Below are 23,804 nucleotides of genomic sequence, written 5' to 3'. Positions count from 1 at the left end.
GTTGATGGAGATTTGTGGGATGCACATCCAGGGCACGAAGCTCCTGTTCCACCACATCCCAAAGATGCTCTATTGGGTTGAGATCTGGTGACTGTGGGGGTCATTTTAGTACAGTGAACTCATTGTCATGTTCCAGAAACCGATTTGAAATGATTCGAGCTTTGTGACATGGTGCATTATCTTGCTGGAAGTACATGGTGGCCATAAAGGGATGGACATGGTCAGAAACAATGCTCAGGTAGACCGTGGCATTTAAACGATGCCCAATTGGCACTAAGGGGCCTAAAGTGTGCCAAGAAAACATCCCCTACACCATTACACCAGCACCACCAGCCTGCACAGTGGTAACAAGGCATGATGGATCCATGTTCTCATTCTGTTTACACAAAATTCTGACTCTACCATCTGAATGTCTCAACAGAAATCGAGACTCATCAGACCAGGCAACATTTTTCCAGTCTTTAACTGTCCAATTTTGGTGAGCTCTTGCAAATTGTAGCCTCTTTTTCCTATTTGTAGTGGAGATGAGTGGTACCCGGTGGGGTCCTCTGCTGTTGTAGCCCATCCGCCTCAAGGTTGTGCGTGTTGTGTTTAACAAATGCTTTGCTGCATACCTCGGTTGTAACGAGTGGTTATTTCAATCAAAGTTGCTCTTCTATCAGCTTGAAGCAGTCGGCCTATTCTCCTCTGACCTCTAGCATCAACAAGGCATTTTCGCCCACAGGACTGCCGCATACTGGATGTTTTTCCCTTTTCACACCATTATTTGTAAACCCTAGAAATGGTTGTGCGTGAAAATCCCAGTAACTGAGCAGATTGTGAAATACTCAGACCGGCCCGTCTGGAACCAACAACCATGCCACGCTCAAAATTGCTTAAATCACCTTTCTTTCCCATTCTGACATTCAGTTTGAAGTTCAGGAGATTGTGAACAGGGACAACACCCCCAAATGCATTGGAGCAACTGCCATGTGATTGGTTGATTAGATAATTGCATTAATGAGAAATTGAACAGGTGTTCCTAATAATCCTTTAAGTGAGTGTAAATGGGACACAGATTTAATTAAAATATCCAGTAAAAATGCACTCCTGGGTTACAAAACGCAGTTTGTTGTTCAGTTAATGTTCAGATTAATGCAGCTCGGGCAGCAGGACTGCAAGGGTGCCCGCTTGGGTTGGTTTGAGGAGGAAGGGGATGTTGAAGGCAGGGCCAAAGGTCTGTAGACAGCACTTACCCCTAAAATCCACTGGATCCGTCTACGGCGCGGAACATCAGCGCCACGTTTTTGATGCGTCCCTAGCTCGGCGTCAAAGTCCACTGGAAGCGTCTCAGACGCGTTTCAGCAGCGGAGCGTTGGTGACTTCTTCATTTTTCCTCAGAATTGGAGCGTTGTTTATTTGTTGTTCCTTTGTCCTCTTGGCTCAGGAGCGGACATTTGTGCAACCTTATTGATTTTTTTTCCCAATTTTCCTCTTTGTGCTTCTACAAGGTGTTTTATTTTGAAAATCGACCGGATCCTCTATGCCGTTCTGTGTCTGACTTCCTGCCCGGTACGATGTTTGACGCGGCAAGCGGCGAAAATAGACCTGCTACCTATTCTCTGCGGAGCGGAGCGACGCTTCTGAGACGCGCTGCGTCCGCAGCTGGTGGACTTAAGCCTGTTTTATGCTTCTGCGTCGACTCCTCATAAACTTTCCAAAAGTGCTTTTATAGAAAATATTTCTTAAAAATCAGATAACACTTTGTTAGCCAAAACAGCTAGTATATGGGTGAAAACAGTGTCAAGATCAGTGTTAAATGTGACCGCTTTTAAAAGCAAGCAGTGCTTCACATTGAATTTCAAATTAAATTAAAATAAACGCACCGAAGCATTACAGTTTTCATGCACTTCTTTAATATATCAGTTTTCATATTCACAACAAATACATTAAGCTCTTTTTCCTTTTATATAATACAGTCTTAAATATTTTTACACAGAAATATTTTCTCAGAATTTCATCTATCAAAATGTCTTTTCTTAACCGTTGTCATTTCTTAAGTTGAAACATTTGAAGTCATTTCATTGTTTTGTTTTTTATCTCCATGCCTCCTAGCAAAAGGACAATACTTCCTTTGTACAGCTATTTACAGATGAAAAGAGTCTCCCAAACATTTGTATGATAGTTTTCCACTTGAATGAATTTGCAATGGGGTGGGGGTTTAAAGTGCAGGCAAGGCAACAGAAAGGAATGTGATATGGACGTTTTTGGTGAAGGCTTTAAAAAAGCAAATAAAATGGGTTTTTGGGTAGTGAAAGACTAATGTTTTAGAGGATACCTCACCGAATTGTAATCAGGTACGTCCCCAAGTATTCCAGAATAAAGAAGGATCAGTCTTACGCAAGTCAGACTTCTTCAGTAACATTCCCATAGAAAATAAATACAGCACTCTTAAAATACACCTCTACTATCTCCATACACAACCCATGATAAGTTTGCCAGCTTAATCTGAGAACAAGTCCATTCAAACGTCTTGTCAGAAACTATACATGTGAAAACAGTGACCACTGTCATAACCAACAGAATTCATGGAGCTCCTCTCTCCTTAATGGCAAGTTTAAGTGGCAGAACCAATTCACAGAGCAACATCTTTATAAAAATAAAAAGAGACTCAAAATAAATAAATAAATCCATCTCAACAGAAGCAAGAAGATGGAGCGCGTGTCCTCGCTTTTGTAACAGAGCACGAGTGGTGAACCAAGTGCAGAGCCTCAGTTATATGTGCAACATCAAGCATTTTGTGGAGCCGAAAGGAAAAATGTGTCATTTCGTACAAGAAAAAAAAGGGAGGTGGAGCCACTTTTTTTCAATACGAAGAGGCCGAAATAATGAAAAGCATTCCTACGAGGGCACTTCCACCGTCCAGTGTCTAGGTGAACTTCAGGGCTACACAGTGCTAGTGTCACTACAGCCCAAAGCTATGCTAGAGGGTTGACGCAGAAGTCTTTGGACCAACGTGAAACGAAGAGCCGCTGCTTTGTCGCACACTGCGAGCAGGAACAGAGGAAGCCAGTTTGAATTATAGGGTGAATCGATTTGGTCGAAGATCACATGTTCTCTGGCAATGGCGAAGGTGGACACAGATGACATTAGAAGGTTGGTTTAAGCTTTGGTTTTTAGTGTCCTATGGCCCTGCCTGCTTTTGAAATCAATTTTCGTTCATTTTGCAATCCGGTAACCATGCTTTAACCTCTTCATATGACAAAATATAATAAGTCTTTAAAAAGGCAAAATTGCTTATCTGCATCAGTCATTTATACAAAGTGCACAGACACACTGCTTAATGTCCATCTTAATATCCATTTCAGCAAATCACAGAATGGGAGAGAGAAAATAAATGTGTATGTGTATGTGTATGTGTATATATATATATATATATATACAGACACACACACACGTATACACATACATGCACTCCCAGAGTTTGAAACAACACCAAACAAAAAAAGTGATAAAATTAAAGCAATATAAATTAATGTAAGTTTGCAGGCCTGCCTGTCTATAACACAAGAAAAACTATATGAAAACAACTTAAAAAAAAAACTGACCCGTGAACAAACATTTTGGAATGAATCCAGCGGTGCAAAGTCCAAAGAGTCACATGACTTGTAAATAAAGGAAATCTTAAAAAAAAACATCAGTTAACCATAATGGCCTCAAAGGAATGGCTTCTAATAACAATTAAGCATAATTTTGTAGTGAAAAGTACAGAAATACATCTGAAATACACCCACATCTGAAACAAGGCTTCGTGTTTGCTTTATACAGTGGGTTTTTTCTACAAGAAAATTCAAATATGACCTTTGACTTATTCAGAAACATGACGTCAGCTACTATGAGATGGCGAAACAAAATAAAACTAAATAATCACGTTCTCTAGAAGCACAGAAACAGCTTTGATTTTGCTCACCTCGGAAATGTCTGATGGAATATGTGCCGAACCAAAAGTCTAAAAACATTTACCCAGGCTTCTTTGCGTGGGGCATTCATGGGGATGTGACATGTAAAATAAAAGATACTAGAGTTTGCCTTGACAACAAATTAAAAGCAAAGAACCTACAGAATATTTTAGAATATATTTATAAAAAAAAGAGGTCTTTTCAATTTTTGCTTCATTTATCCCAGCTCACAAACTGACAGTAAAAAAAATTACTGGGTCTGTTTATCGACAACATATGACCCTGTAGATTTTTTTTATTATTAGCAACTCCAGCCACAGGCAACGTTACGTAACAAACTCGTTGCAAGAGAAAGTAACGTTTCTAAATATCATTAAAGTTATCTCCTGATATCCAGCACCTCTCCACAACGGCAACTTGACGTCCTTGCTCTAATGCCAATTTTTCCATCATTCCATGCCACTAGTCCAAATATGGACCCTGTTTTCTGATTGGCCAATGCTGTGTGTTCTTCCCCTCCAGGGGCGGAGTGAAGGTGGGGCTTGTGCTCCAATATAATTCATCCCAACCCCATTCATCCTTCTTGGGGAAAAGATTCGTATCCCCCTTCACAATCTATGCCTTTTTTTCCGGTGACTAGGCATTGGTGTCTCACGTCAGCCGTTTTTTGTTGTACGCTGCATTATCGAGTTGTCCTATGTGATGTTTATGACATTTTTGTAAATTCAGCAATGACACCCTGCAGAGATCTTTTTATATTAAAGCAATTCCATTGAGGCTGTAGCTCTTCGGGTAAAGAGGAAGAAAAACAGCACATTCTTTGAAAACTAGTCCTTTTCTGTGTTATGGATGAACCCACCGTAGGAACACAAGACGTCGTAAAAACTGACAAGGGATGGAGTTGTAGGATTTGCAGCACTATTTAAACGCTGAGAATTCACCTACAAAGGGACACAAAGGACAGATTTGTATCAGTTTTCATACTAGTTAATGCAATAAAAGTAAAAAAGTACAACAATGTTTGTCTATTTGTACTTGCCATAGCCACCAGCCTGAATGGGTGTCTTGGGGGAAGTGCAGGCGTACAGGCTGAAGTCCTCTGTCTGGAAGCCAGCGCGGTTAAGGGACGGTTCAGAAGCGCTGCGGTGGATCTTGGGCAGAGAGTGTGCCAATAACTCAATGGAGGCCAGGATCTGCCATAAATAGATGATATATACATATAAGATAAAATAACCAAATAAAATATATATATATATATATTGTGGCGGACTACCATCGTTCCGACATCAGTCGCCCCTGGCAACACACACGCCTGACAGCTATCTCCCTTCATCCCGACATCAGTTGCCGCTGGCAACACATACAGAGCAGCTGACCAGCAATTAACGTACACACCTGACGGCCATCGACCAATTCATCACTGGGGCCATATAAACACCAGTGAAGAAAGACCAGTTGGGCTTTTTGATCTCCCAGACACTCCCTAACGTCTGTTTACCTTGTTTTTCTTACAGAAAGTGACTAACGAGAAGGAACCTGGAAGCCTTGACACAACTCTCTGCCATTCAAGCTAACTCCCTGCTCTCTGGCCGTAGTTTGCAGTCTTCACTCCACTTTCTCCAGCACTCTCACAACTGAAGCACAAGAGCACCAATACTCCTTCAATCCTCACTATTGCACTAGAAATAAAACGCACCCTCTGGGTTTAACAACTTGCGTGTTTGCTCTCCTTTTTCCCCCTCAAGCGCCTGCTACAATATATATATATATATATATATATATACACATACACAGGTCCTTCTCAAAAAATTAGCATATTGTGATAAAGTTCATTATTTTCCATAATGTAATGATAAAAATTTAACTTTCATATATTTTAGATTCATTGCACACCAACTGAAATATTTCAGGTGTTTTATTGTTTTAATACTGATGATTTTGGCGTACAGCTCATGAAAACCCAAAATTCCTGTCTCAAAAAATTAGCATATTTCATCCGACCAATAAAAGAAGTGTTTTTAATACAAAAAAAAAAGTCAACATTCAAATAATTATGTTCAGTTATGCACACAATAGTCAACACTTGGTCGGGAATCCTTTTGCAGAAATGACTGCTTCAATGCGGCGTGGCATGGAGGCAATCAGCCTGTGGCACTGCTGAGGTGTTATGGAGGCCCAGGATGCTTCGATAGCGGCCTTAAGCTCATCCAGAGTGTTGGGTCTTGCGTCTCTCAACTTTCTCTTCACAATATCCCACAGATTCTCTATGGGGGTTCAGGTCAGGAGAGTTGGCAGGCCAATTGAGCACAGTAATACCATGGTCAGTAAACCATTTACCAGTGGTTTTGGCACTGTGAGCAGGTGCCAGGTCGTGCTGAAAAATGAAATCTTCATCTCCATAAAGCTTTTCAGCAGATGGAAGCATGAAGTGCTCCAAAATCTCCTGATAGCTAGCTGCATTGGCCCTGCCCTTGATAAAACACAGTGGACCAACACCAGCAGCTGACATGGCACCCCAGACCATCACTGACTGTGGGTACTTGACACTGGACTTCAGGCATTTTGGCATTTCCTTCTCCCCAGTCTTCCTCCAGACTCTGGCGCCTTGATTTCCGAACGACATGCAAAACTGAGCAACAGTCCAGTGCTGCTTCTCTGTAGCCCAGGTCAGGCGCTTCTGACGCTGTTTCTGGTTCAAAAGTGGCTTGACCTGGGGAATGCGGCACCTGTAGCCCATTTCCTGCACACGCTTGTGCACGGTGGCTCTGGATGTTTCTACTCCAGACTCAGTCCACTGCTTCCGCAGGTCCCCCAAGGTCTGGAATCGGTCCTTCTCCACAATCTTCCTCAGGCTCCGGTCACCTCTTCTCGTTGTGCAGCGTTTTTTGCCACACTTTTTCCTTCCCACAGACTTCCTGCTGAGGTGCCTTGATACAGCACTCTGGGAACAGCCTATTTGTTCAGAAATTTCTTTCTGTCTTACCCTCTTGCTTGAGGGTGTCAATGATGGCCTTCTGGACAGCAGTCAGGTCGGCAGTCTTACCCATGATTGCGGTTTTGAGTAATGAAACAGGCTGGGAGTTTTTAAAAGCCTCAGGAATCTTTTGCAGGTGTTTATAATTAATTAGTTGATTCAGATGATTAGGTTAATAGCTTGTTTAGAGACCCTTTTCATGATATGCTAATTTTTTGAGACAGGAATTTGGGGTTTTCATGAGCTGTATGCCAAAATCATCAGTATTAAAACAATAAAAGACCTGAAATATTTCAGTTGGTGTGCAATGAATCTAAAATATATGAAAGTTTAATTTTTATCATTACATTATGGAAAATAATTAACTTTATCACAATATGCTAATTTTTTGAGAAGGACCTGTATATATATATATATTGTGGCGGACTACCATCGTTCCGACATCAGTCGCCCCTGGCAACACACACGCCTGACAGCTATCTCCCTTCATCCCGACATCAGTTGCCGCTGGCAACACATACAGAGCAGATGACCAGCAATTAACGTACACACCTGACGGCCATCGACCAATTCATCACTGGGGCCATATAAACACCAGTGAAGAAAGACCAGTTGGGCTTTTTGATCTCCCAGACACTCCCTAACGTCTGTTTACCTTGTTTTTCTTACAGAAAGTGACTAACGAGAAGGAACCTGGAAGCCTTGACACAACTCTCTGCCATTCAAGCTAACTCCCTGCTCTCTGGCCGTAGTTTGCAGTCTTCACTCCACTTTCTCCAGCACTCTCACAACTGAAGCACAAGAGCACCAATACTCCTTCAATCCTCACTATTGCACTAGAAATAAAACGCACCCTCTGGGTTTAACAACTTGCGTGTTTGCTCTCCTTTTTCCCCCTCAAGCGCCTGCTACAATATATATATATATATATATATATACACATACACAGGTCCTTCTAAAAAAATTAGCATATTGTGATAAAGTTAATTATTTTCCATAATGTAATGATAAAAATTAAACTTTCATATATTTTAGATTCATTGCACACCAACTGAAATATTTCAGGTCTTTTATTGTTTTAATGCTGATGATTTTGGCATACAGTTCATGAAAATTAGCATATTTCATCCGACCAATAAAATAAGTTTTTTTAATACAAAAAAAAAGTCAACCTTCAAATAATTATGTTCAGTTATGCACTCAATACTTGGTCGGGAATCCTTTTGCAGAAATGACTGCTTCAATGCGGCGTGGCATGGAGGCAATCAGCCTGTGGCACTGCTGAGGTGTTATGGAGGCCCAAGATGCTTCGATAGCGGCCTTAAGCTCATCCAGAGTGTTGGGTCTTGCGTCTCTCAACTTTCTCTTCACAATATCCCACAGATTCTCTATGGGGTTCAGGTCAGGAGAGTTGGCAGGCCAAATTGAGCACAGTAATACCATGGTCAGTAAACCATTTACCAGTGGTTTTGGCACTGTGAGCAGGTGCCAGGTCGTGCTGAAAAATGAAATCTTCATCCTCATAAAGCTTTTCAGCAGATGGAAGCATGAAGTGCTCCAAAATCTCCTGATAGCTAGCTGCATTGACCCTGCCCTTGATAAAACACAGTGGACCAACACCAGCAGCTGACATGGCACCCCAGACCATCACTGACTGTGGGTACTTGACACTGGACTTCAGGCATTTTGGCATTTCCTTCTCCCCAGTCTTCCTCCAGACTCTGGCACCTTGATTTCCGAATGACATGCAAAATTTGCTTTCATCCGAAAAAAGTACTTTGGACCACTGAGCAACAGTCCAGTGCTGCTTCTCTGTAGCACAGGCCAGGCGCTTCTGCCGCTGTTTCTGGTTCAAAAGTGGCTTGACCTGGGGAATGCGGCACCTGTAGCCCATTTCCTGCTCACACCTGTGCACGGTGGCTCTGGATGTTTCTACTCCAGACTCAGTCCACTGCTTCCGCAGGTCCCCCAAGGTCTGGAATCAGTCCTTCTCCACAATCTTCCTCAGGGTCCGGTCACCTCTTCTCGTTGTGCAGCGTTTTTTGCCACACTTTTTCCTTCCCACAGACTTCCCACTGAGGTGCCTTGATACAGCACTCTGGGAACAGCCTATTTGTTCAGAAATTTCTTTTTGTGTCTTACCCTCTTGCTTGAGGGTGTCAATGATGGCCTTCTGGACATCAGTCAGGTCGGCAGTCTTACCCATGATTGCGGTTTTGAGTAATGAAACAGGCTGGGAGTTTTTAAAAGCCTCAGGAATCTTTTGCAGGTGTTTAGAGTTAATTAGTTGATTCAGATGATTAGGTTAATAGCTCGTTTAGAGACCCTTTTCATGATATGCTAATTTTTTGAGATAGGAATTTTGGGTTTTCATGAGCTGTACGCCATTATGGAAAATAATGAACTTTATCACAATATGCTAATTTTTTGAGAAGGACCTGTATATATATACATATATATATATATATATATATATCTTGTATATTTTAAAATCTAATATATTTAAATATATCTTCAACATATAATTCATTACATTTATATAGTGCTTTTCCGGGTAATCAAAGCACTTCACATATGGAAAGTGGGAATCTCCTCAACCACCACCAATATGCAGCATTCACCTGGATGATGCAACGGCAGCCATAGTGCGCCAGAACGCCCACCACACACCAGCTTATTGGTGGAGAGGAGACAGTGATGAAGCCAATTATGACATGGGGATGATTAGGAGGCCATGATGGACAGAGACCAGTGGGCAAATTTGGCCAGGATGCCGGGCTTACACCCTGGGATTTTTAATGACCACAGTGAGTCAGGACCTCTGTTTAACGTTTAAGGTTGAGCGCCCCCTGCTGGCCTCACTAACACCTCTTCTAGCAACAACCTAGTTTCCCCAGGAGGTCTACCATCCAGGTACTAACCAGGCTCAGCCCTGCTTAGCTTCAGATGGCAACCAGTCTTGGGGTACAGGGTGATATGGCTGCTGGTGAATAGTAAACCCATTCTCCTCAGCATATTACTTATATCCCTATCTGTTAATGGTATAAAGTTATGCCTGAACAAGTACTGATGTTTTTTGTGACCCTTCTGACCCAGGTGACCATTTCTTGTCCAATGATCAACCCTTATTTTCACAATTTCTATAGTATTGCATCCTTCTCATGGCCTTTTAATTATGACTATCTGAATAAGGCATTTTTCCAATTCCAGCCCTCGTTAACAATTATAGATCACTTATAAAGGATTATATAAACAATTAATAGTAGTAATTAACATTTATGTGGTTTGAAATTGGTAAAATGTACTTGGGCAAAGAAAAAAATGATCAGAATATATTATGCACATGTGTGTGCGCACACACAAATATATTGACTGATTTAAGAAAATTCTAAATATATTAAATTCAAAGCTGCAAATATATTCTATTACATTCTGTTAAAGACATCTTGATGCCATCTTGTGGCAACATACTTCAAAATGCCCTTGACAGATGGCAGGCAAATTAGAGAAAGCAGAAGTCAGACAGGTTTCACAGCATTACCTGAGGGAAAAGAGGTCTCTCCTCTCGCTTTTTCTTCAAACAATCTGCCATAAGTCTCTTCATGGCCTTTGGGCAATTACTGCGCACTTTGCTCAGGTCAGGGGAAAGGTAACCTCGGCCAACCATAAAGATAATCTGGATAGGAGAGATATACTCATTACATTGTCCAATATTCAGATATTTGCAGTGATCCTTCAGAGTACAGACTTGATTTATATCATAGACATCCTACTACTAGAACATTGCACATACAGTACATTAACATTAGAAATTGATGATAAGGCATAAATACTACTCATTATTATGTAATTAATCAAACTTAGACAAAAAATTAAAGTAAAAAAGGTGCACTGATAAGAGGTTCACCTGGTCTCTATTGTTGATGTTGGAATAAGGCAGAGCCCCTGACATGAGCTCATAGAGCACAATGCCAAACGCGTAGACATCCGACTGGAAACTGTATGGGTTTTTATCCTGCAGTCTGATCACCTCTGGAGCCTGAAGAAGACCAATGAGTCAGTCCAGATGCAAATGTTGGCGCAAAAGAAGTACTCATAGTTAGTACAAGTGCCTTGACTCACCATCCACAAGATAGAGCCAGAAAGCTGCTCAAACTGGTGTGAGCCACTCCAACGGGACTTCACAGTAGCCAGACCGAAATCACCAATCTTTACCGTTAGATCCTCATGCAAAAAGATATCTAGGGAGGTGGTGTTAAGGCTAATATAGATGTGTATGTACATGCACACAGGCTTGGACATCACTGTAAAGTTGATATACCTATCAAAAGCAAACTGTATTTTTGTAAATGACATTTTACAGCAAATCAGTCCTTAATTACAAAGGATACTGTTACTCTTCAGATCTCTATGGATGATGGACTTGGCGTGCAGATAGCTGTGGATAAATAAAATATTTAAAAGTGTTAAATTCATGCATTATAACTTGAACAATTAAATATCATTGCTATAGTGATCAGCAATATATTTGCTATAGTGACTGCTATAGTGATCATCTGTGATTTCTCTCTAATCGATCCAGTGACTCACTCCATGCCCTGGGCCGTCTGGCGGGCAATGTCAATCAGCTTGATCATCTCAAACTTGGTCTCGATGATGTGCAGGTGATGGTAGAGACTCGAGCCTTCACACCACTGTGTAACTATCGCCAGCTGGGGTTTGGTGGTGTAGCCCATGAAGAGCAGGATATTCACATGGCGGGTTTTCCTGTGGGAAATAAAGAATTTTTCAATATGCTCTGGTAGAACAACATTTTGGCAGCTCTAAGGATACTGGTACCAAGTCAATACTTAAATTTTACCGGAAGTACCAATTATTGGGTCAATAGGCAGCTCCTTTCAAACGTTCCTGTGTGTATTTGTGTGTTTTTGCCATGATACCGAAATTAGTACAGAGAACCGTGAAATTTTACTGGTATTGGTACAAACAACTGAAATTTTGGTATTGGACAATCCTAGGTAGCACATAGGCTGAACTAAAAAACACAAGACTTACATTTTTTTTATGACCAAATATATATAAGGTTTACAAATAATGATCGATTTTTTTTAGTAATTGTTCAAATACTAATCTTCAACTTAAACCTACATGTATAAAAACACATTTATGATTATGAAATGCACAATTTTTTTAATAATATTCTCATTTTTTGTTTCAAGTTTCATCGCTCAATAAATGATAGGAATCTCTTAATTCAATGGTCAGTGAAACGAAGTGCTAAACCCTCATGTTGATAGACAATCTTAGGTCAAATTAAATATTATATGAGATTTTATTTTATTATTTTATATTTAATTTAATAATTGATTTTAATTAAACTATTTTATTAAATTAAATTAAATTGATTTTTTGCATCCTTGTAACCAACAATTGGGATAGTTTAAAAACCCTTTTGATTAGTTTCTTTCAATAAACATTAAATAAATAAATAAAAATGTATAAAATAATAAAAATATAATGCAATGGTATTTGTAATTAAAACAAACAAATCAGTTGACCACTACCTGAAACCTACATTTTGGACAGATACAGTCCCCGTTTTGAAATAATGAGCATTTTTAGTCCTTATCTTACCTGAGGACACCCACTTCATTTTTAAAGGCCTGTAGCTGCTGTGGAGTGGGGGCTGTGACATTCAACATCTTTACCGCCACATCACCTGTGAGGAAGAGGAAGACACACATTTAGCCTTTTCTGTGCATTCCTTATTAATCTGAAGTCCAAATGCTGTTAACATTCTCACAGGACCCACCGTGCCACTTCCCCTTGTAGACTGTTCCAAAGGAGCCAGATCCTATCCGCTGTCCCAGGGTGATCTGACCTTCTGGGATCTCCCAATCATCGCTCGAGTCCCGTCGACCTAGAGTTTTCTACAGAGCAAAATATTAAGACAAAATAGATTAAAATGACCTTAGACCTGGACTAAATGTGCCAAGTGAGGTAAAAAGAAAAAAATCTTTACCATTTTATTGCGGTCCTCAGATGAAGACGATGGCTTCCGCTCCCTCGGTTGGCACGGTGATTTCGACACCTTCACATTGGGCAGGGAACCAGGCAGGGAGGCAGGAGGTGTGGCCGACAGGCCTGTTGTGGAGCCTGGCATTGCAAGAGGTCGAGAAACATCAAAGTTACTTCAACAGGAAATATGGGAGCCAAAGAAGAGAGAAACAGAATAAGAGGGGAAGAAGACAGAAGGAAAGGAATAAAATCTTGTGTAGTCACATGAGGGAGAGAAACAGGAAACAGCCCATGCAGTGTGAAACTGGGCTGCGAGTGGATGTATGCCTCAAATATAAGTATACTAGCAAATCCTGAGCCACATCCCGTCTCTTTCCGAAAAGCCAAAATCTAAAAGTATCCCCAAAAATATCTCACACAGATATGTATGCGGAAGTATTGTAAGTAGGGATGCACTGATATTAAAATTTTCGCAAATACGCGTGTTTTTATTGTTAGCTAAATCTGGTAAAAAATGTTTTTTGATCATTTAAATAAAATATAAATGTTAGATTTTTTTCCCACTGTTCAATACAATAAGCTGATCATTATTTTCAAGTTATGGTCAATAACTAATAAATGGCTCATATTAAAATTCAATACTATTTTATCTAAATAAAAGTGAATAAATTAAATATATATATATATATATATATATTAAATGCTAAATAAAATAAATATTCAAAAATATTATAATGTATAGTATGAAAATGCACATTTTGAGATTGGCTAAAGATAACATTTAACAGTGTAATTCAAATTTTTTTGTTTTAAAGATAACTAAAAGTGAGCTTTAGATGATGGCCAAGGCAATCTAAATTTTGAAATGTGCATGCGCACTTAAATATACAAAACTGCCCGAAAGAGAAGGACCTGTACTTCTGAAATGTCTAAATGTGATATATGTATATGTGATATAAGTGAGTTTGTAGTGTGTTGAGTTAAGGAAAAGTGAGTGGAGTTCAAAGCTCAGTTAAAGCGTGTGTGTCAGAGAAAGTGAGAATTCAAACAAGGAGGAGTAAAACAAATCAACAAAACATATAAGTGAAAGACAGACAGACAGACAGACAGGCAAAGGACAAGACAAGGTGTGGGACACAGCCACTCACAAAGGCCTATCTACCTCTGAACACTGGCTCAGGCTCAAAATCAAAGACAATTTCATTGGGGTGGGAGGACAGAAGGGGGCTTGAGGTCCGTGTTCGGTTCTTCCTCAAGCAGCGGGCTGGGTGTTGCGAGGGGGCTGCAATGGGGAGAGAGACAGACACGGGATCACTGGCCCCTGAAGCTCAGGAGCACTTCCTGTCACCCACTACCCAAAATCCTGTGTCTACTCTCAGAGCTCATTTAGAGATGATCAAGTGAATTACAGAGCCAGTTTTTATTTATTCCTCTATACGTCCATAAAAGGGTTGTTCACTCAGAAATGATAATTATGTTATCATTTAATCGCCTTGTGTCATTCCAAACGCGTTTGATTTTCTTTGATGTTTTTAATTTACATTTGGTTTATGGAAAAGAGCAGCTTGAACATTCTTCTAAACATCTTTTATGTTCCACAGAAGAAGAAAAAAATTGGCACGGGTTTGGAACAACATGAAGGTGAGTAAATGATGACCGGATGATTACTTATAATGTTCTGGGACATGTTTTGCTATTGATAAAGAAAAGGGCAGAAGCAATTCACAAAGCAGGCAGGGAAGAGAAAGGCCTGTTTGTCAGCTTTACTAGCAGGCAGGGTGAAATGGAACAGCTGTCCCAAACTTCTAAGGCCAATGACACAAAGATAGCACAAAGACATGGGATGACGGAAAGCCATTTGAATTCAGTGCGTCTTAAGTGTATGTTTTCTGTTTCATACAGCCCTTACCTCCATCTGACCTCGGTAAGCCTTGATCACGGATCAAATCCTGTACAGGAATAACACCGATTAGCAGGGACTAGGGGAGTCCGGGGCAATTGTAACTTTTGACACAAATGTACCTTGTAAATGTGTTGGTGGTATAAGAAACATTTAAATTAACAGAGACTTATATAAACAAGATTATAATAAACTAACATTATGGAGGTGATGCAGTGCTTGAGGGTAACTGTAACACTTTATATAGATTCATTTATTAATAAATAATATTAAAGAAATAATATAATGCATCTAAAATAAAAGCACACTTCAAATATTATCAAAATGTTAATATTTAGTAATATTACTAAATAGTTCACCTTTATATTATACTCTTTTTTTTTGATTCAGGAAGTGGGACCTACATTATAATAATTTAAAATACATGTTCTAAAATATATTTATCAGCTGTTCAAATGTCCAGTTCTCACATCAATGTTGACCGGCTCAATGGTGTTGATATGGACATTAGGTGCCGAGGAAGAGCGATCCCTCTGGCCAAACTGGTTGCGGTGGTCCTCCTCTCCAGGTCTGAAGGACTGTGGGATAGGGATGGATTTGGACGGGGACACAGTAGGATGGCAAAGAGACCTGGAGTAAAAAAGACAGGAGAGCATAATGAAATTTTGCTTAGTGCATGATTAAAGTCACTGTTAAAGTCACCAACGCACTACAGTATATACTTGAGGCGACCCTTAAAAGTTCTCAACTAAAAGACACACAGCAGTAACTACACTGATCTGAAAACTTGCAATTCATTTTTTTTTTTGCAAAGATTTATATTTCTCTCAAATCAAAATAAAGCTGTTTTTTTGAAACTTTATATTCATCAAAAATCCTGAAAAAAATTCTTACCCAGTGGACTCAGAAGGAGGGAGGGAGGGGCACATCTCTGAAACGGGTGTCGTGCCCTCTGATGACATCTCCTCCTGGGTAATGGGGTGGTGCACTAGAAATTTTGATGCCAGCAATAAACTGAACAAAAATACAAATATATTATGCATAATTAATTACCCACAGCACAAAACCATATAAGATGCAAATTATTCCAAATACAGTGAATATTAATATATGAGAAATAAACTTAGGCGAAAACATTGTTTTAATATTTAATTTAAATATTATTTACATGCTTTGTTTCACTGTGTATTATGTGTGGAGCAAATTTCACCCTTTAATGGATAAAGCAGAAGTGAAAGTATTTCCCATGAGCACTCACTCCAGCTGATCGTAGTTGACACACATGAGCGGGACCTCTGTGCTGCAGCGCTGGTGGAACTTGTAGCCGCACGTCTGGCAGCGGAAGCCCTGAAACAGCAGCTTCCGGCAAAAGTCACAGAAGGCCAGCGTGAAGAAGGTCTTTCGCACCTGTTTAATCACCGAAATAACCCTCCGAGTTATTACGAAGCTTCTGGATGTTTCCAAAGCACAATATATTACAGCCAAGGTGGATGAGAAAGATGTCAACGTGTCTTTAAGACACTTTTTAAGAAGAGTAAAATCAAGAATAGAAATGACCACACCTACAACATGTGAACTGTTGGCTCTAACTTCCTCTTTGTCATTACAGAATCATTTTAAAGGGGACCTAGTATACAAAATTCACTTTTACATGGTGTTTGAACACTGATGTGTGTCCATAGTGTGTGTAAACAACCAGCCTATAATGGTAAAAATCTACCCGCTCCATTTTTTTAATAATTCTCATAAATCAGAAGAAGTGTCTGAAAATACGCTGTTCCAGACTTACCACTACTGTGACGTCAGTCACATAGTCTGCCATTTTTATATCCTCGCTATAGCACCTATTGATATAATGTCTGCGCCACATAAACATTACAAATGTTCTGTTTTTGGATGTACAAATCAACGGCATCTGAGCCACTGAGGCTCAACGTATAAGGCTGAACACCACTATTCAATTTCTGACATTTTGGCTGCGCGAGATTCTCCAGTTTTGTTGTTGTTAGAGTATCCGAAGCATGAGCTGCCTCTTCCGGAAAGGGGGTGGGAAGCTCATTTGCATTAAAGGTACACACACAAAAACGGCGTGTTTTTGCACACACTCATTTAGGAGCAAATTGGACATGCTATAGTAAATGATCTGGGAGGTATTTTATAGACTCTATAGAGAGATTACATCTTGTAAAAAGGGGCCTTTAAGCCACAGCTTGTGGTCAGTTTCATCATACTCACAAAATTATGGGTCGTCAGTGGCACATTCTCTAAAACCTCAACATGGAGCTCCTCCCCCGTCAACCAGGAAATGTCTGTGTCCCAGCCAATAGGCTTCTTCTGCCTAATGTGGGCGGAACAGACATTAAATGTGAAGTACAGCTGGCAGTGTGATATAACATTGTTTTTTGCACTAGTGATGTTTAGAACAGTTATTACCCATCCTGAACCCTGTAGACCGCACAGCATTCTGGGATCAGGCCTCGCATCATCAGAGCCTTCTTTAAGGAGTCTCTCAGAGTCATCCCACAACGAGCTGGAACCTGAAACGCACACATGAACCACTTACTCAAGTAATTTTTATCTCCTTGCAGTGAGACTGGCTACTCTGGGCACGTTTGATTTCTTGGCTCCTACTCATACAGCCGTTACTCTTTGGTAAACCAAAAGAGACAAGCTGAGCAGATAATCAAAATAAAGGGGGTCACCTATATTCGCTAATTTCCCATCATGAACTCCCACTGCTCTACAATCTGGTTGGAGTCGAAATTCCTTTCAATAACCTCTTTTTAAAGCCCTGCCTGAAACCTTACTGTGAAGTATTGTCAAAATATCCTACCACATCTGTAGCTGACAGCTGTGGGCAAAACATTACCGACGTAACTCACCCCATTTTTCCGATCCCTTACCTGATATTCTTTCATAAAGTCAGTATTATATTATTTACATGCTAATATAGCATTTATATAGTTTACGGTCTTTTTTTGGTACTTTTTCAGTACCAAGTATTCAGCAACAAATAATTTCCAGCAACTCACCACTGTCCTCTGTTTGTTGGGCAGGAAAACCCTTACGATGGGTTTTTGGGGCGAGCGGGGATTCCCTCGTGATGCGTCAGTGGGAGTCTGCAGGACAGCCAAGGTGTTTGGGGCGACGGGGGCACTCTGGGCACCCGGTCCCTTCACATCCAGCAGGGTGAGTGTCGGCGAGGAGCAGAACTCTGTTCCGTTTCCAATAGACTCCAAAAGCTGCTGTTCCCGCTGCTGTAATGCATCCAGCTTACTAGTGTACTCCTCATAGGCCTGTGGCGTGGAGGAAATATATCATTAAGACTTTATGAACGTTTCACATAAATGCTCATGTTTTGAACCTGTTGGAGGATAAAGATCTGAGGTTATGCATTTGCTGTTATTGCATTCACAAGAGGGAATATTTTACTGCTTCAATAAAATACTTCCATCAGTTCTTTTCCTCCTTTGAATTCATTCAATAGTTTAATCTAAACTGTCATGGAGTGACAACGTTTTATGTAGGCAACAACTATCGTTTCATAGAAACAGAGTTTTCCACTAGCATGTTGCTAAGCTAATGACAATAATAGGAAAAATTAGGAATCAAATATGGAAATATTAGGAAAAAGTGATTTTTATTTAACACGAATGATTATAAATAATCTCTCCCACTTTGTACACACACTTGCATAGATTTCTGCACTAGGCTTGTAGTGATTTGGAGAGCGGGATGGATACTTTGGATACTGCCTTAGAATTGAACCAAAGCAGACATATTAAAGATGCTTAACTTTTAGAACAGCCGTTGTGTTGGGAGTGTGCCTATGATGCCTTAAAATGCTGCCTATTTAGGCTGCTCACTAGAGTTTGGAAAAAAGGCCAAAAGCTAATTGTAACTGTAGATGGTATCAATTCTAGTCACTTTATTTATTACGTCACCATTAACTTTCTTGGTATAGTAAAACGCCTTTCACATCACACCCATGACAGCAACTCTCTGTCGGGCCAACTCACCTCCAGGTATATAGATGGTGGATTGTGTTCTCCTCCAAACTTATCTAAAAGGGCTTCTAGGTGCTCCTGGGTTAACTTAATCATCTGTTTGATGTTCCATATCTGCAAAGAAAATGAGAGTTAGCAAAACCAAAATTCCCCAGCTTCCTTTTTTGAACTTCACCTTAGATGAATGAGGACCTCATGACTGTGCTAAATCTAATAAACACAGAATCACTTGTTGTCTCCACTAAGCTGTTAAAACGGACACTGGACGGCTGTCTCAAACCCTGCCCACAGTAAATGAGCAATTTTAATTAAGTCTGAGGTGTGAAGCAAATTAAATACTGACAGTGAGCTCTAGCAAAGAAACAGCTTCAAAATGCATCAACCAAAGTGTGTATTACATTTTGTTAAATACTTTTTCCAGTCCCAAGCGCTAAATTATTATTTTTATTATTAACAATATCTATATTAGCGTCCACGCCAATGCACAATATCAGTTTATGATACATGCGTGCTGATTCTGATTGGCTGTCAATTATTTTATCGTTCATCAGCCAGAAAAAAAAAGTTATTGCAACAATATTGTTTCTCTGTTTGTTTGATGTTTTTAAACATCCGAGACATTTGTCAGGAAATGAGTGAACTACAATTTTTAGTTATTGAACATTTTATACATTTAATTAAAGCACAATTTTAAAACAATTTGTGTGCCTGAGGTCATGGTTAGCTATGTTTCCAACATCCACATTTTTATGTCAATTTTGGGATATTGCAGAAAAAGAAAAACGCTGGATGGAAACACCAAGGCGTGCATAAATTCTAAAAATGTACACAAAAGATGTATGCACTCAATTGAGGCGGATCATTTTTTTATCCAATATTAAGACATGCACTTAAACTATGTTTATAGACTATTTTGCAATGGGTTCCAAGCATTTGCTCAAGGAAACAAACATCCAAGCAAAGTTCTTGTTCTAAAAGCCAATAAACATTTTTCAATTTTGCCAAGCAATACAAGCAGCATCATAAAATACTCCCAAGTTTGTTGGAAAATGTCCCAGCCAAGTGAACACAATCTGACAGTGCTACAAAGCTTCACAAGTAAACTTTCATTATGATCACCATTTTGAGAAGCAATTTTCCAGCAGACTGTCAAGAAACTTGCCATGAAATAGGACATTTAAGTGCATCTAACTTTAGTTCTGATTAAAAATCCTGCATTCCGAGTCAAGCTGCCACTTGATTCCTAATCAACGGTGCAGATAAACTGGCTCTACTAGTCAAATTAGTGCAAGAAATAGCTAAAAGGCACCCGTGACAAGGGACTTTCTCAGTAGTCTTGCCAGTATCAACTCCTGGCAGTCAAAGATTGCTGACAGTTTCTTAAACAGACATTTGTTACAAGCCTTTGTTTAAGCAAACCCCATGTGGTAATATACTGTGTTTCCAACATAATGCAACATAACCAAGACAGCTTAAAATAGCTCAATACATGAAATACTTGCAGGCATCCACAGCTTCTCTACAAAGGGAAAGTTCACCCAAAAATGAAAATTCTATCAATATTAAAACATCCTCATTTCATTTCAAACATGTATTAATTTCTTTCTTCTGTAGAACACAGAAGCTGAATTTTTGAAGACTGCACTCAGGGTTATTATTATTCCTTCAACATTCAAGTCAGTAATGTAAAAACTAGCTGACAAGAAATACTGTATTTAGCCAAACATTCAAGATTCTAGCTCAATGTATAAATTGAAGAAACTGCCACTGCATAACCCATCTAAGTAATGTTTATTGCGCAGATCAGATGTATGGTATAGGCCTACCCTTCGTGGTTATGGCCCTGACCATCAATAAAACTGTTAACTAGGTTTATGGACTCTTCAATCAGATGAAATTGTGCTCAACTCTTAACTTAGGAGCGAATTCAGTGCTAAAAAGTATGAGTAAAAAAAAACTATACTAAAGTAAATATAGTTACTTTTACCCCAAAAAAGCAAGACAAGTCCCGTGTATAATCAGACAGTATAACCCTGTGACAGCAGCCAGCAGTAAAATTAATCTAATTACCACTAAGCACTCATATAATGATGACTTACACAAGCTGCTCTTTAATCCAACTCTTCCAGCAAAATAGGGAAGCTGTTTCCTGAATAAACAAATTTGTGACCTGTTCCATGACGGCGTAAACCTTTTTTTACTTTCCGAATTAAACAGAATGAATGGATGCCCTGCTGGAAAAGCCATCTTAAGTTGGTAGCAGGGAATTGACGCACGGTAGATGGTCTCTAGATAGCTAGAGAAAACAGAAACCAGCTGAAATGTTGCACACACAAAAAAAACAGCTACAGGACCATTTAGTCTAACTGTTTTTGGAATATTGCAGTTGGTTTCTAGCTTGTTGACAGCCAACAAATCAACTACCAGCCGGTAATACCAGCCTAAGGTGGTTTCTGGAACATTGTACATGGTTAACTAGCTAATAACCAGCATGTTCCTAAACACAGCTACTAACTTAAACTGGATGTTCCAGCAAGGAGCAAAATGTACCCAGTAATACGGTTTTCCCCAGTGTGTACATCTAACAGCAAAGGCCCCTTATAGCAGCATAGGTGATTTGTGCAGAGAGACAGTTGACAGCTTAGAAGAAAGGACCATAATGCAATACATTTACACGGGGTCAAAACATGAATGTGGAACGTTCACAGGGCTCCATGCACGAGCACAATGACATCACTGTAGATTTAAATGTAAATGCATTCGAACGCAGAAGGTGACACAAAGGAGATAAAACAATGCACGCGAGCAGATAATATAATCCCAGTTGCATCCGTAGTCTCCCATTAATACGATGCATCGCAAGGTGAGATACGAAGCATGCATGCATGCATTGCAGCGGGGTCTGGTGGGGAAATAAAGCCAATGAAACACGAACAGGCCTTCTGATAAACATTGGCTCAGAAAACTGCAATGAGAGAATTGTAAATGGCGTCATTCGGAAATGCACCTTGCGAAAATGCATAAGCGCACGATATAAGATTTGGTCGACTTATATATTGGTGCATCATTTCTCTCCCCTGCAATGCATTGCATCCCCCCCACGATCCGTTTTACAGCCGGTGTTTCCTGAACATCTCCATCCAGCCCAGCTCCGCTCTAACGTTCAGCCGAGCTCTCCTACAACCCTGACTCCCCCATTGTACCTCCTCGGGAATGTCCTGTTGACATTCGGGGATCGCCGCTCCTCCGGGACAGGCGGGTTCGAGCCCCGCGCCCAGCTCGTCCAGTCCCGGGTCCCGCTCCGGATCGCGGTTCATGCTGTCTCCGTTGAAGACGGGCGGTGGGGACTCGGCGCTGCTCAACGCCGCCATTTTAAACCACGAGAAACTGAGTGGAAAATAGAGGAAAGAAACAGAGAACGAGACAGGAGGGGGAGACAGATTCACCAAATGTAAACCCGTGGAGGGGTAAATGGGGATACTGGACGACGACCAATGCACTAATATTAAAGTGTAAATTCTAAAAAGAACAAGTCACAAATTTGTTTCTGCCATGTCTTTCATTCTACTTGAAATGTCCTATATTATATTTGTTTACCTGGTTTACCATTTCAAGGCAGCCGTTTAATCTAGAAACTGATTTTAACCAAAAAGCTCTGCATATAAACTTTAATATGTACTGTATTGCCTATGACTGAACAGAGTGCATCCGACATGACTCATTTGGCCAGATGTGTACAAAACATACCGTATCATGTCTGATACACGAATTTCTAAGACTTCTAAATTATGAACATCAAGCCTGTTGTTCACAGTCTTCTACACTTTTTTTAGTAAGTAAAATATCTAGTTTTATGTTCTTGTAAACATAAGAACAACTTTAGCAATATTTCAAGATGAACATTTACAGGAAAGAAATGTTCTTCTCATTATTCTTATATATTTTTAAAGAAAATACAAGTATCAAATATGATACAACAGGCTATTGAGAAATGTGTATTTGTATCTCTCATTCATCATTGCATTACATTATGTTTTGCCAGCCACGTTTCAAACTACAAAGCATTGATAAAACTAAGCATTTAAATACTATCTTTACTAAGACATACTACTGGGAGATAAAGAGTAACAACTGATATTTATTGTAGTTTGCTATACTGTTGTACAAATCTTATTGATGTACAACATTTTTTTATTTGATGAAATCAAAATGTAATATAAAGAGATAACAAATAACAACAGCTGCATGAATTGGCATATTTTTGTTCAGTTTTATCCTAAGAATAAAACTGAGGTTTTCTCTTTGAGTGTAAGCTCCATATTCTCACTATATCATGGTTTATAAAAGTCTGATGTGTCAAATTATACAAAACAAAGCCGTAATGCATATATTTAAACCTTTAGACAATATAAAATAAACTGGTCCGTTTCAAAAATTAATTTTTTTTCTGACTATAATTTCATGACAGGCTTTTCAGAGTTAAGCATGGGTACTTTGTAAAGAATGTACATAACTAATTATCTAGCCAAAAATATTTTCTCATTGTTATTTGTGATACATAGTAGTATTTGAATAGCATTACTGTTTTGTTTTTATGCAGTATCATTTTTTTTGTGTACACCTACAACTGTCTATTGTGTATATGCTAATGTAAAGTGCCCTTGAGCTTTATAAAGCCTCTATATAAAATAAACTTAATACGTTTGACAGAATAAACAAAAAAATAGGAACTTAATCTGTTGCACAAGTATATTTTAGTGATTAAGGAACTGATGACCCTCTTGTGCCTGTGATTCTTGGAGGAAGATTTTTTTAAAGATGCAGTTTTATCATATTGGGGGGTGGATGGGGGGGGGGGGGGGGGGGGGGGGGTTCCCGAATATAGACGGGTTCCCAAAATGGCATGTCATCCACAATCAACATTGTTGCTACATAAATGCAATATGCTGAAGGCTAAATGAAGATGC

At 39.6% G+C, this 23,804-nt stretch overlaps 1 protein-coding gene across 2 annotated transcripts; it reads right to left on the bottom strand.

Annotated features, from left to right (window-relative positions):
- Positions 1–1,872: 1,872 nt before the first annotated feature.
- braf (B-Raf proto-oncogene, serine/threonine kinase) lies at positions 1,873–22,300 on the bottom strand. Of its 2 annotated transcripts, XM_077234637.1 has the most exons (20): positions 22,041–22,300; positions 18,850–18,951; positions 17,863–18,126; positions 17,264–17,367; positions 17,066–17,168; positions 16,089–16,237; positions 15,725–15,844; positions 15,301–15,460; positions 14,840–14,879; positions 14,093–14,212; positions 12,935–13,068; positions 12,725–12,842; positions 12,547–12,631; positions 11,503–11,679; positions 11,304–11,350; positions 11,035–11,153; positions 10,820–10,951; positions 10,454–10,588; positions 4,978–5,131; positions 1,873–4,879 (listed from the first exon to the last, which is right to left on the bottom strand). In XM_077234637.1, exons 1-20 carry the CDS (start codon positions 22,206–22,208, stop codon positions 4,857–4,859), a joined length of 2,454 nt encoding a protein of 817 aa, XP_077090752.1. In that variant the 5' UTR covers positions 22,209–22,300; the 3' UTR covers positions 1,873–4,856. The 2 variants fall into 2 exon arrangements, with proteins under 2 accessions (XP_077090752.1, XP_077090751.1); XM_077234636.1 differs by lacking the exon at positions 14,093–14,212 and having other exon boundaries at positions 22,041–22,284.
- Positions 22,301–23,804: the final 1,504 nt, after the last annotated feature.

This window comes from Siphateles boraxobius, unplaced genomic scaffold (genome assembly GCF_051911475.1).
Source record: "Siphateles boraxobius isolate OS27281-9 unplaced genomic scaffold, OSU_SipBor_1 19, whole genome shotgun sequence".
NCBI classification, from domain to species: Eukaryota; Metazoa; Chordata; class Actinopteri; order Cypriniformes; family Leuciscidae; genus Siphateles; species Siphateles boraxobius.
The sequence above is the reverse complement of the archived record's forward strand: the minus strand, read 5'-3'. Positions and strand labels throughout refer to the sequence as shown.